Consider the following 14,676-nt stretch of genomic DNA (forward strand, 5'->3'; position numbering starts at 1 on the left):
TGTTGCCTAGTATTTTTCATACATTCATTTTGTCACTTCTAATCATTTTCCTATTTCTTTTCCTTCTCTGGGGAGGTTGGAAATATGTTTATTTTCACATTTCCTAATAGAAAAAGCAAATAAGCGCTACATAGGCTGCTTTTCAATTCTTAGACCTTATCAAACAACTGAATTATGTGCTTTGGACTACCTCTCTGCTTTTACAGTATTTAACCTTTTATACAGAAAAAATACAAAAACATGTGCCTGGTTTCATTAACGTTGACAGAAAACAAGAAAAGTCGCACTAAAAATCTTTCAATTCAATTTTTAAATAGAACATTTACAAAAAACCAAATATGTGTTCCTTGTCCTACTGCCTCTGACAGGTACAGTTATTTTTAGCCCCCACGCTTAAACAAGAAGGTATACTTTATACTGTCAGAAACTTCTTTCCACAGCTAATCTGCTCAAAAAGATGAGCGCACAAGGTGGCGTGTAACATTTGATCTCATGTTTCACACAAGGTACCTGTTGCCTGATACGCAGGAATACTTTTTTCAAAATTGACCTAGTCTTCTCTTGGAAACAAAGCCCTTCCTGGTGCCACTGCTCTGACAGTTTTCTTTGGAAGATGGAGGATTCAGCAAGAGGTATGAGAGGACAGAGTAATAATGTATTTAATCCATGTTCTTTTTCACTTTGATTATTTTTGCTGAAGATAAATACTCTGAAAGTAAACACAACTGCAAGTACATAAAATCATGCTCTGTGAACCTGGTGACAATGAATAAATACCGAATTCAAAATCCCAACATCAGACATGCATTAAGACTGAATGTGACGGAAGAGGGCACACTAAAGGTCACTTGTGCAGCCCTATTTCAACCAGGTCAAGAACCACTAGAAAAAGCTCTCTTATAACATATTTGTTTCCACAAAACTTCTACTGTGTTTGGAAGGGAGTATTCAGTGCCTCTTTGTCCAGCCTGCTATCCTACAGCTCATCTGAGGCAGCCAGTGTGAACTCTGTACCAAACCAAGTACTTGCCCTGTTTGTGGAATTCATCATCTTGGCACGCCCACACAACGATGACTGGGTAAAACTGGAATAACAACTTTGTTTTGCAATTGGGAAAGCAAACAAAAGACATACCAGAAGCATGTAGTAACTCTGGGTGTTCAGGACACTGAATAAGATTTTTCAGAGAATGTGCCATCTTCAACTTTTTAAATACAGCTGCCAGCAGCTGTTAGAGGCCAGGACTTCTACAGAGCAGATTATGTCCACTCACGCAGCCAATAAGAGGCATCTTTTGTCCCAAGTGTTTTATGGCAGCCACAGCATGCTAAGCCTAGTAGAAGACTTTCATGGCAGAAGCAAGCATCAATCCAGTTCTCCAGGTCAACATTTTACTGTTTTAACCTTTTCTTATTCACTTAGGTCAAAAATGAGTGTTATTCTCTTTCATCAGCAGTGATCAAAATAGAAATCCCATGTGAATAAATGGCTTGTTATTACACAACCAAAGCCAAAATACTTGCATTCAAGAGCTGAAACCTTTTCTATCAAAAAAAGAAAAAATTCGACAAACCTATATGGTTTTGCTGTTCCATGCATTCAAAGTGCGCAGCCTTAGATAGAAGGCAGAGGAAAAAAACCTACTTACTACAGAAAATGCCTTTTTATGGTTTGTTTTTTTTTTTTTTTTTTACTACACTATGCTGTTAATAGCACAGCCTCACGAGAGGTGGAATAATTTAGATTTCCACAAACCACCCCAATGCTGAGCTCTTATTTCTAGAACATGAATACCACTGAAATGTAAAACAGCAGCAGGAATTGCTGGTTAACTTCATGGAGGGATACCCAGAATGCATCCACCAGTGCACAGTCACGCTGATGTGACAGTATGTGTTGAAAAACCCAGCTGTAAATTTCTCACTTCCCTTTTTTTTTTCCATGCCTTATAAGTAGTATAAAGCTTGAAATGGGCTGGCATATATCATGATGTCACAAGAACTTAGAACATCTCACAGACAGACAAAAACCTTTCTCTCCCATATTTCAGTCAACACAAATCACTGCAAGTGATGACTTAAAATTTTTGCTTATAAAATTTTTGCCTATTACTTAAGGAAAACACGGCAGCTGATGGCTCTTTTGTGAGGTCAAAAAAAAGGGAACCCTTCTCTGTGAGTTAACCTACTAAATGTTCAAGTTTGATGCCATTAACCTCCTGAAACCAGCTTAACATTCACTGGAGTCGTATGAGCAGCCTGCACAGCTAGCAAACTGCTTTCACCAGGGGTCATGGAAGCCTCGCTGTCTTCTCCTCATCACCTCCTCAATTACATTCATTCTCTCCACCCTTATCCTCATCCATCACTTCAGTTAATGCTTTATACTCAAATGATGATTGGATTTGCCGGCTCAGCACTGCTGTAATTACCTCTCACAGCAATGTGATTTCATCAATTCCATTCTAACTTTACTTGTTCCAAGAAGAAATCCAACACTTTGGTCTGTCTAAAATCATTAATGCTTGTGTTTCTATCATAACCTCCACATTAAAAAAGGTTAAAAAATGTTATTAAAAATACATGATGAACTGAGTAACAGCCAACATGAGACACAAAACAAACTGATGTAAGAATATGAGGTACAATACGCTAATAGCATATAAAAGCTGTGAATAAGACAGAATACTTGGAGTTATTCAACAGAAGTAACATTAACCCTACATTTGGTGATGGCTTAGTTTAATTTATAAAGAAAAGCAATTAGGTTTTATCATTAAAATACTTAAGAATTCAGTTTCTCTAACAAACCAATTTAGTGATGGACAAATCTTTTACTGCAAAATTCACCTGTTCCAGTAACTGGTGTTAATCTATACTGAAGGCAAACTGCAGAGGAGGGAAAAAAGCAAGAAAAACTTACCAAGTTTGTAATTCCTGGTGTTCATTTGAGGGCACTGGCTTGCAATTAGGAACAATTTGTATTAGGACAACTGATGAGAACACTGCCCCTGGCTGCACCCCTTCCTGCTCCTGTGTCACGGACGACTGAGCTCCCCACCAAGCAGACCCTGAACCACTGCAATAGCACACCATTACTGGCACAAGGTTCAGTGTTCCTTAACATTTCCAGAGGTTATGAACAGACTGCAGCTCAGTCAGCACAGCATGGGAAAAGTGCACTCTTTTTAGCCATCCAAATGCAAGTCATTTACTGCTTCTAAGTCAGAACCTGCAGTACAGACTCTTTGTCCAGCTTCACTTCTGGTTCAGCTTTAACATTTCAAGTGCTGGGAATCAGGGGGTGGATTTATTTATTTTTTAAAAGAATCATTTAGGAGATTCCCACTGGAGCATTTCTCATTGAAATATTAGAAACTGACTTTCCAATTTAATGAAAAAGCTTACATCAACAAGAACTCGTTGTTAAAGATGAGTAACAAGATGGCTTGAAAACAGATGAACACTCTACAGAGACAAAATTTTAATTTTCTTTTTGCTCCACTAAGCATGTTTCCAATGAAGAATTTAGCCTCAGCATCTTCCTTTTTGATTCATCAGTAACTCTTTTTTTTTAGCTTTAGAATAGTCAAAACATCAAAAGAACTCCAGATATCCCATTTCTACTTTTTTTGGACAAATCTTCTAATTAAGGCTTGGATTTTTGACTCAGTGCTGGCAAGACAATATTAACAGTAAGACCAATAGAAGAGGAGGAGGGATTGGTCAAGAAACACAATGTCACTACATACTAGATGCAAGTATGAGGAAATAAACAACTGAAGAATTAAGTTGTGAGAACCTCAGAAAGATGTGCCTCATGTGCCTCTTGCCTCATTTCTTCAACACCACCACTTCATATCATGACAAGACTCAGGGCCTGACTCTTCCTCAGCAGTGTAGAACTTCCCCACCACATGGGGACTGACACCCCAAGGTCCACATGGCCGAAGCAGGGGCTTACTCCGGGTGTCAGAAATGCGACCTCCCTGCAGGTGTAATTAAGGAAATGATCCCCAACTCCTGACAGCCAACACTAATCATATGGTCAAAACTCTGTTCATTCAGATGGGATGTCCATCCCATCTGGGGATGCAACACAGAAACCTATCTTCAAAATGGGAAGAGACAATACATACCAACATCATACAATACATATCCTCATCCTCCTCGTCTTCCTCACTTTTTCCCTCCATGTTCAAGCTGCCTTTCTTTCTTCTTTGTAGCTCAAACACCAAAGAGACCAGATTACCCATCAGAGCAATAGATAAGGAAGATTACAGCATTTTGTTTAGTTCTCTTAATCTCTCTGTTTAATTAATATGCAATGGCCAAAAATACACTCAGGTCAAACAATTCCTTAAAGACTTTTCTTTCATGCCGTATTTCCAAATACATCTTCTTGGAGGAAGAGATAAGTAGGGTAAAAATAAGGGTGAGAGGAACACAAGGAGATGTAATCAGGAGAGATGGAGCAAGAGGGTTTCACGTTTGGGATAGCCCTTTTTTGATGAACACTGAAGAACAGCCCCGCTGGGTTTACCATCTACCTGCTTTACTCGCATTCACAATTAAAACATCAGCAGGTCTCTAACTCTTGCCTACATTAAATCCCCACTGCTCTGGCATGCAGAAACCCAAAGAGGATTAAGCAGTAGGAAAAGGAAAGAGAATTTCCCATGTATAGAAATGACTAAATCCCATTAAAGTTGGCTTTCAAAATTCTTATACTGACTCTTGTATACTACCGAATTTATTTGCTTATGTGTCACAATTTAGACTTCAGCATTTTTCATAAATATGTGGCACAGACAGACACCCAACTGCCTGTCTGCCTACTTTGTGTCAAGGCAGTAGTGTGACACACCACAAGGACTCAGTGTGCTGCTTTATCAGGTCAAGGCACTGACCATGGCCAATTTAAACACACCTTGTGACAGCCTGATTTAAGGAGAACACTCTGGGGAATTTCAGTTGTAACTAATTTGATGTTGAGGTTAACTTACAGACATTCCTGAAGTGAAAACACTAGGCAAAACATGTATTGACATCTTTACACCACTGAAGGCACAGATAAAAACAGAAAAAGAGTTAGAGAGTGAAAGAAATGAGTTGTATGCTTCCCAAATGTCAAGTGAGGATTTTTAACAAATTACTCAGCAAAACAATTCTGTTGGGCCCCTGTGACTCCTCTTCCCCAAACACTAGAATAAGACTGATAATTACAAGCATAAGGACTCACCTGGAAATAATTCAGCATAACAGGCACATATACAACACTGCTTTCACCATCAGAAAGAACTGACAAGTTTTAAAAGCCTTTCAGGATTTCTTTGATTAGAGTTGGAGGAGGAAATTAAGAAAAAAGTAAGTTTTCCCAGGTAACATTGACAAAAAACCCTAAGCTCTTTATGCAGTCAAAAACCATACAGCACTTTAACTACTTTTTTTTTTTTCAACATCTGGGAGATGAGCACTCATCTTTAAACTCAGTCTGGTACAGGGTTGCAAAAAACAGAGAACATGATTACCATGCTATGCAGCACAGATTTATTTTAGTTTTACTTCACAAGACGCCTAATTATAAGCACAAAGTGACTGCACCCTTTTGTATTATTTATTGTAGTAAAAAACCTACCGTATTAACTATTCTATAAAACAATCACTTGGCAGAAGTTTATGAGGAAATGTAAACCAAACTCTTATAAAATACACTACTCCCTGTAATGTGACATTTGCAACACTACCCAATTTTTACATCAGCCCCAACATACATTTTATACAACAAACAGACAAAATTAATTTGACCTAACCTGCTGAGGGAGCAACAATGGGAACTGAAACCTCCTATTTTAGACCTTGAAAATATGTTCAGATTGCCCAGGAAAATGAGACTCGGCTAAAGTTAAGGCATTATCTTCTTTTTGCTCCTGAGCTATCGGACTTATTTGATATAACCCTCAACAGTAAGACTTATCATGCCTCAGTTTTCCTGCTGTGAAAGAAGGAAAATGACTATAGCCTGTTTCCCTGGTGGTAAGGAAAGCCTGGGAGGTCTCTCACACAGTGAGAGGACAGGCACATATGAAACAGATGTAGACAAACCCTGGAAATTTCCAGCTTGGCCATCACTCCTAAAGATGCTCAACCTTGGACACCAAGGACACCAAAGCTTCCAGCAAGTGCCCATGTCCAGGCAGGAGGGCCACCAGGCTGTGCTGAGTCTCAAGGACAGCCAGAGCTTGCAGGTCACCTGACTGAGCTGTAGCTATGCAGGGAGTTCTGCAGCTATATTGAAACCAGCACCTGTGTCTGGCTGCCCCTCAGGCAGTCTTCAAGGTAAATTTTAATTAAAGGTGGGGATAACAAAGAACACCACTACTGAAAAGTACTCGTGACCTCTTAGTCAGTTAATGCTATTTCAGGACAAGCATGACATGATGCAATTTCAAAAGCATGGGCAGATTCTGCCTGTTGGTCTCAGGAACAAAAAAGGGGTATATTATACTGTCAAAAAAATACAGCCTCCCTCCTTCCCCCAGGTGCTACAAACAAGCCACACCATGAGGCAAGCCACATCCTTTTACGCCCAGACCAAGGTGGTGGTCAGACACCAGGTAGGAAGAATGTCTGCCTATGACGGCACCACAGCTCAAGCTCCCTCCACCTGCCCCTGATGGCACAGATATAAGGTGCTGCTGAGCTTTGCTTTCTCCTGTGCAGAAGGAAATACCCATGACAAAATGAAAAAGAAAACACAGTCCTCCAGAGACAAGTGTTGGGGGTAAAAACACAACACAGTCTGGAAAAAGGTGTTTACAAAATGAAGGCTGCAGTGTAGTTTCGTCTAAATAGTCAGAATCTTAAATGCAAGTATTTAAAATTCAGATCTGAATAGTCTGAGATACAAAGTCACTTCAAAATACATCACCTGCATTTGTTGGCTTCTGCTTTGTCACAACCAGACTTTTGAGAAACAAGGATATAATCATTTGCTTTTCAGGTTGGCATCTCCACTTCAAACACCTTCACTTTGACTTGGGCATCTCAAAGCAGTCACAGCCCTTTGAAGGCCCACATAACAAGGCACACAGCAGTCACCCTGCTGCTACCCACTGATGGGGAGGTGGTTTGTGCACAGCGTTTTTCAGTGTCGTGTGACAGAGATGGGAGCATGAAGCAGCCAGCCTGGAGGTTTCACTCCCTGGGAGTAGTACTGGGCAAGGGCAAGGTGAAAGACAAATCGCATCTGGCTGTGGAGAAGGCTTCAGACGTGAGAAACAAGGAATGTGAAAATATGGAATCTTGCAGCTGAGGTAATTTATAGAAGACTGGTTTCTACTTATGCGCAAGGAGTGGGTTATGTTCTAGCTGGCCCACCTGGAGATTCTACATACTGAAGACACAGAGATATGCATGGCAAAAGCATCTATAAGGCCTTATTTGTACAACAGAACCAAACCTCGATTTTAATGAAACAAAAAAAACCCAGAAAAGTAATTACTGAAGTACTCACATGGTATTGACAACTGATTTTAGCCAGAAAAAGTGCCTTCTGGTTAGAAATGGCCAAAATAGGTCAATTCCATAACTGCTGCAACAGAAATGCTGTGGAATTCCCACCACAAATCTGTGGCAGATTCACAGCATGAAATCCTTCCCCTAAAGATAAGATAGTATCTTCTAATTTTCACATATTGGCACAAATAAAAGTGCTTTCCATTACTTGCAGCAAAATGCCAAAAATGGCAGAGCAAACTCAAGTATTCCCCAGGATTAGTGAGTGCCCCTCTCTCTAAACACACAGCATGATTTGGAATGCTCCCAGTGTGCTTTAAAAGCCATCAACTGGAAGACACTGACAATTTGCACCTTGCTGATCGAACCCCAGTACAAGCTATTGCTGAATGAGGAAAATACTTTGATGGTGTTTTACCCAACTGATCTACTAACAACATACCCACTCCCTGCTCAGACAGAGGCTCCATGAAGAACCTAAACTCCTCTGACAGGGTTTTACTTCAGAGCTGCTAAGCAGTGGCACTAGCTTTAGCCAGTGCACAAGCTACCAGCACCTTCTCTTCCTTTCATACAGTGCCACGCTGAGGACGTATTTACACAGAAAGGGATGTTGAACTCTTTGAAGGCTTCAAGACAAAGCAAACATTGTCAGCGTGAGATCATCCGTGCAAGGTGAAAAATATGGACTTTAGTAAGCACTTGAAACAGAGGTGCACAGCATATTGTGAATTTAGCGTTAGGTAAGTGTCCCCCTACTTCTCACTTCCTTTTTGCCTTACAATCAGCTTAGGACTAAGGCATATATATATTTACATTCACACAAACATATGGTCATACATATATGAATATACACACACAGAATCTTAACTACCACCCACTGCTGCATAAAAAATAAGCAATTTTTTTTTTTTTCATATGACTAAATTGCAAGAGTATTTCTGGCACCAGTACACATGGTTAAAATGAAGTTGGGAAGCTGAAAAGACAGCAAGAAATATGAGTTAGTCAGTGTAAAAGACCTGCAAATTGCTTGGCTCTTCATCTGCAGCTGAAGTGCCCTATAAAAGGATATTTTAATTTTCCTTTTGCATGTACTTCTATGGGAGGAGAAAAAAAAAAAATCAAAAATCAAAAAATCAGTATTTGCTTGGAGCTTCAGAAATAGATTCAAATGCAATTACAGCTTCTATTCCTAGAGGATACAAAATTTATGAAGTTATTCTTGAACTCATCTCTTCAGATACTAAACTGCTTTATGAGGAATAAAATGGGCTAGAGTAGTAAATTAAACGTTCATTGACAAATATGAAAAAGACAGAAATGGGCTGTCATACAAACAGAGGTATTCTATATATACCCTTGTGAACTCTTATTTAAAATATTTCAGGAATTTTTGATCAAATATATGAAAGATAAGCTTTTTATCTATGTATTTTATATATATAGCTATAAATATATAGAGATAAGACATTTAATAGGTATATAAGACACTATCTTTTGTATATACATATATATACATATATGATACATACATATATAAATATATACACACAGATACATATATATATATATGATGAAAAAAAGGCAAATTTGCCTCAATTAGAACAAGGTCTGCACTCAGTTCTTATGTGTTCCAATCAATATCTAAATGAAATATACAGAAGTGACAAAGCAACAATCCAAAGGCCGTGAAAGGGTTGTAAATTGTGACACTTTGACAGCTGTTGGAAGCACAAGGCAGAAAAAAGCCTGAAGGTGTCAAGGTGGAAGATGCAATGTTGCTTGATGCCGGTTTCTTGCATCAAGAAGTCCTGACCATCCACTCCAATTTATGAGAGAAAACTGGAAATTACAGTGTGGAAATATGTATTTCAATTAAATTTATTCTGTTATCTACAAAGAACTCTTCCCTGAACACTTGGTAATGCTTTCTCAGGAAAGATTTAGATGCCCACCATGACACAGTTTCTAATTTTTCACTGTTTTAATGTCATCTATTTGCACCAAGTTACAGCAATTCAATCTCTGTCCTTCATCTCTACACTGTTCCTGAACTTGTTTCCATCTGGATTATTTATTAACTTTCCACATTATTCACTTGATTCAGTCCTCATGTATTTTCAGGGCTCTCCCTGAAACCACTAGTAATCAGCCTGAAGTTCTGGATTTTGTATATTATCTGTAAAAGATGCAGTATCATAAACTAGGAAGTAGAAACACTGCATTAGCACAGTATGAAGTGACAGAAGTCTAGGGAGCATAAACAGAATTGGAATGTAGATCTTAGTTTTATAAAGGAAAGCATCTTAAGAGTTGTTTGAATTCAGCTGCAAGAACGTAACACTATACTCTGTTCTCCTAAGTGCGAACACGCTCAAAAGAGTAGTATGAAAAGGCTTTGACAGCACCAGACCACTCAGTTAAACACAGTCATAACCTGTATTTGGCTCAAAATTAGCCTATGTGCATGGGGGATGTTAAAGGGTGAAGACAAGCATGGTATTTTCCCATTCACTGCTGTCTTGAAAACTCCATACTCCATCTTCACAGCAGCGTATTAGTGAAACTGTCGGAAGGTAGATATTAAAACAGATTTTCTTTTAAATCACATTTAGAAAGTAACTGTCAGCAGAAAAATATTCTTACAGTAATAATGGCACATGGTTAATACCTATTATGAATGAAGATGTTTCAAAACCTCCAACAGTTATGTTGGCTGAATACCTGAATATGTTGGCTGAGTACCCTGGACTGCAAATGAAGCATCTTAAGAGTACAGCACTTATCATTTAGTTGTCAGAAAGTATGCACTTCAGCATTTTTGTTATTAATATGGCAATATTTCTCATTGAAGAAATGATGAGGGCATCAAAAGCACATGAATGATATTAACAAAAAGCTTATTAGCAAAAAGCTGGTCTGTAGCAAGTGAAAAATAAAATGAGAACACTGATGTTTTCTACCACTGTAGCTGCCAGTTCACTTACAAGGAGCAGTGACTCTTACACACAGAGGTCTTTTAGACAGATTTTTGGCATTTTAATAGGATGATAATAACAAGTTGAAGGATAGAAAGTCACTCTAACCTTCCATCTGCATAGTCTGCATCGGCACCTCCCCACCAGACATCTGAATCATCATCTTCGGCATCAGCTGAATCAAGATTGTCGCTTTCCTCTGCTAACGGGCAGCAAACAAACTCCACGCCACGAAACTTGTCAATTCCACAGGGCAGCAGCATGCCATAGTCATGCAGATTCATACTCTTCTCACTACAGGACTATAGAAAATAGAAAGCAAACAGCAACAATTTTTTCATGTAAGAAGCTAGAAAAAATGTCACAGATCTTAAGAAAATGTAAGGGGTCGTGTACTGCCCTAGGAATTGGAAGCTGGTGAACTGCATGGTCTCTGGATTTTGAGAAACAATTTAGGATAGCCATGTATGCATTCACTATCCGCATGTTAAGTAGTTCCCTGCCTTTATCCACATGACCACTGTAAGCAACAAGCTCTCCCTTTCCCTGCCCTTTAACCTTTCCCATTATAGAAAGACTTGTCTCCTCCCATATACAAATCAACACCCTCTTGTGTAAAATCCTCACAGGCTCTGCCCCATAAACAGCAAACCTAAAGGCAGAATATTGTTTAATTTGATGTATTAATCCTGATCCTGATGTATTAATGCTACTGAAGAGATCACTGCAAGACAGATTAACATTTAAAATGCCTATCATACTGGAAACACACTTTATCTGCTCTGACAGCTTCTAGCCTTGCTTGGAAATCAGTAATGCATAATTATACCTTAAAGAAATTGTGATGTAGGACAGAAAGATGTAGTGATATAGGACAGATGAAAAAAAGAAAATAGTTCAATGGTGCACAGTGATAGTGTTCTTCAGTGCTATGCCATTCCAAATTTGCATATACTTAAAATAGACTAGGATTTGCCTGCACGAAGCTTGGTGCCTTCAATACTTCATTTGAGGAACAACAGTATGATTCAAGCAAAAACTGAAAATCTGAAAAGCTGCTGAGCACATTTCAATTTTGATCTCCAGAAGGTGGGATAACACACAAACTAAGAGGTTCCAATTAAGAGCAGCCAGAAATCTTGTAGCTCATCCCCATTCTTACTCCTAAAACCTCTCTGCATAAGGACAAAAAAAAAGTCCAAACGCATTAGCAGCAATAACATTAGGTTTATTTCTGTTTTCAGTAAATCACTGGTGATTTGTAAAAACTGTGCTTGGCTGCAAAATGCATTCAGCTAGTCCTATATGTTATCAGCTCTCTTACCCTTTTACACTGAATTTCATATATCACATTCTTTAAAGCCTGTTTCATCTCTGTGAAGCACCTGGCATACCAATATCCATACTGAGGACAATGATAAAGGCAAAGCCCAGGCATTAGTAATCAATCTTCAGCTCCAGAGCAGCACTAACACAAGAAGCCAAAGGAGGCAGAAAACATGGTGGGTTTGTGAGTGGACGTGAATTAAAAAATCCAGTGCTATGAAACAGTGTCAGTGTTCCAAGTGTCAGAGTTAAATATCCAATAGTGGTCTGGTGTGTTCAGGAGACTGCCTTACAAAGCAGAACAAAATACCATTTGCTCAAACATTCATCACAGTTTTTAAACTCATCCTCAAAAAAGTGATACAGCTCTAAAGAAGGAAGGTGGGAAATATTAAAACAGATGAATATACCTCTTTTGCAACAGTGTGCCAGTGCAGGTGAGTTTCACACACATCCATCCTTTCCTGGTGAAGGAATTTGCACTTGTCTGGTACAAGAAGAGCATCACTCACAAACTCGCCCACTGAAAGAAAAACAAACCCAAAAATGTTAGTTTTGTTTCCAGTACCTCATCTTGTTAAACCTTTAGCCAGACACAGGGCAGCTTCCATGAATGAGTGGCAGGGTCTGTTAGCAGAGAATGGAACAATTTCTAAACGGTGCTTCTGCTACTCCCTTCTTCAAACCTTCCATTTCAAAGTAGCTCCTGTCTTTGATCTCAGTGATGTATTACATAATGAAAACTTTTATGATATCCAGTGTGAAACTTGCAGGACCCACTGAAGACATATATGCCGTGCAACATGAAGTTAGGTGCTGATGGACCCAGCTCCTGGAAGGGGAGTGCAGGGACAGGGAGAGACAATTACATTTTGCACCCGAGTAGAGGTAGGGAGAGGTCTTTAAGTGTTTTGAAATACTTAGTTTTTCCACACAAAATGAATATGACACCAACACATTATTTTAAACAAGTTGAGAGTATTTCTACTAAATTACAGCATGAACAGCAGTACAGTCCACTTAGCTATTTTAGTTGATGCAGCCTCTTTATTGCAACCTCATTTCATCAGCCAGACAGACTAAGGTTAGTCCAGAAGGCTGATGAGCGAGTGGAGCTCATTAGCCAGAGAACAACGTGATTCATGGATCACCTGAGTATCTGGACAGGTTGAAATGGGGGAAAAAGGCTCTTTACCAAGGACACAACTGACTAAAGAGATTGTGCTGTCTTCAGCAGTAGATCAAAAATTTATACAGTAATGAAAAATACAATGCTCACAGCTTTAGTACTGACAAGTAAGAAGAAACTCAGCTGATAAGTAACACAATTTATTGGACTAAAATCACCATAATTCTGTATAATTCTGGCATTGCAATGAAATAACCTCCAACACCTTTGAAGATTTTTCTTTTTTTTTAAATGAAAAATTACAGAATACCTTCAAGACATCGATACACTGAATGAACACTAGATTTGGAAAGCAGGTGACTCAGCTGGCAGAAATCATCAGCTCCCTGAAGCTCGTTTTGTCCATAACCTCCAAAAAACTGCTGCCTCTGTGTGTTAAACGAATGAACCAAGGTGGCCAGTGCCTGCATGGTTGCAGTAAAGGTTAATTAATCAAAGTAAGATGACTACGAGTTTACTGTTTCAGCAGTGGGCTATCTCAGGAAGCTGATGAAGTGGCCCTTGAGGCTTAACAAAGTTTAAAAAATAACCAATACCCAATGCACTGGGACAAAGCTGGGTTCAGCAAGTACTTGTATACACCTCTGCGAATCACCAAAATGTGCATTTCACACGGAATTCTTTGCTAAAGTTCAGTGCTTTTGATCTGAAGCATTTAAAAGCCAGTCAGTTAGTTCACTAGGATAAAAAAGATTCTGTAAACTTTATCCTCCAGTGACAAGCAATGGCTGCAAATTATTAACAGAAATAGCTTCTAAAGGTTCCAAAATAAACTTGCAAAAGTAGTGGGTTAAAACACTTTCCTGTAACCCAAAATACAAAATCTGCAACTTCTGTTAACAAAGTGCCTGCTGCCAGTGATATCACACCCAAATCTTGCCCTGAAATCTGAATAAATTTGCAAGGCTTTTTTAGCTGTACTTGTCTTTGCAGGGGACCATCCTGCCACACCCGAAGTCAGTCAGCACGTAAGTAACTGGCAATTGCTACTGCTTCAGTTTAGTCAAGTACCTGAGCACTAAGCAAGCACATGGGTGTTTTGCTGAAGACACACAGAGTACGTTGACTGATCTCCTGGGACGCAAGACTGCATACAGAATTGCAGCTACACTTTTCTGGCTGTTCAGGCATGCAAAACGTTCAGTCTTTAAGGCAAACATATCTATAAAACAAAACAGATTCCTGGAGTGCATTTTACTCCAGCAAACTACATCCAGTTTCAGAGGTGTCCTGGGTTCAGCAGCAGCAGTCATTTTTCTCCTTCTTGGTAGCTGGTGCAGTGCAGTGTTTTGACTTTCGGCTTGGGAACAGAGCTGATAACAAGGATGTTTTGGTTTGGCCAAGGACTTTGTGAGCTTCATGCTCTGCCAGGGAGGAGGGGAAGCCGGGAGGAAGCAGAGACAGGACACCTGACCCAAACTGACCAAAGAGGTATTCCATACCACAGCACGTCATGCCCAGGATGTAACTGAGAGTTACTCGGAAGGGCTGGGAGACTGCAGGGTTGGAGGAGGTATGTGTCGGTGCTTGGTTGGCCTTGGGGGGGGAGGGGGGGGGGGACGGGACACGACAACGAGTTATCAGTTGGCTGGTGGTGAGTTGATGTATTCTCTTCCCTTGTTAGTTCCTTTATCATTATTATTATTGGTGGTAGCAGTAGTG

The 14,676-nt window shown here is 39.5% G+C and overlaps 1 protein-coding gene across 5 annotated transcripts in view; it reads right to left on the reverse strand.

The window, feature by feature from the left end:
• The window catches only part of APP (amyloid beta precursor protein), a 205,331-nt gene that overhangs the window by 98,934 nt on the left and 91,721 nt on the right, over nucleotides 1–14,676 (reverse strand). For all 5 annotated transcript variants that reach the window (XM_057398713.1, XM_057398712.1, XM_057398710.1 and 2 more), the window contains exons 4-5: nucleotides 12,236–12,348; nucleotides 10,608–10,801 (exon numbers count right to left, since the gene is read on the reverse strand). In XM_057398713.1, the coding sequence (XP_057254696.1) occupies nucleotides 10,608–10,801; nucleotides 12,236–12,348 (307 nt within the window). The remainder of the gene's footprint in view (nucleotides 1–10,607; nucleotides 10,802–12,235; nucleotides 12,349–14,676) is intronic.

The sequence above is a fragment of the Pezoporus wallicus genome, unplaced genomic scaffold (assembly GCF_028554395.1).
Source record: "Pezoporus wallicus isolate ANWC-B61680 ecotype Strahan unplaced genomic scaffold, APGP_CSIRO_Pwel_v1 contig_6094, whole genome shotgun sequence".
NCBI classification, from domain to species: Eukaryota; Metazoa; Chordata; class Aves; order Psittaciformes; family Psittacidae; genus Pezoporus; species Pezoporus wallicus.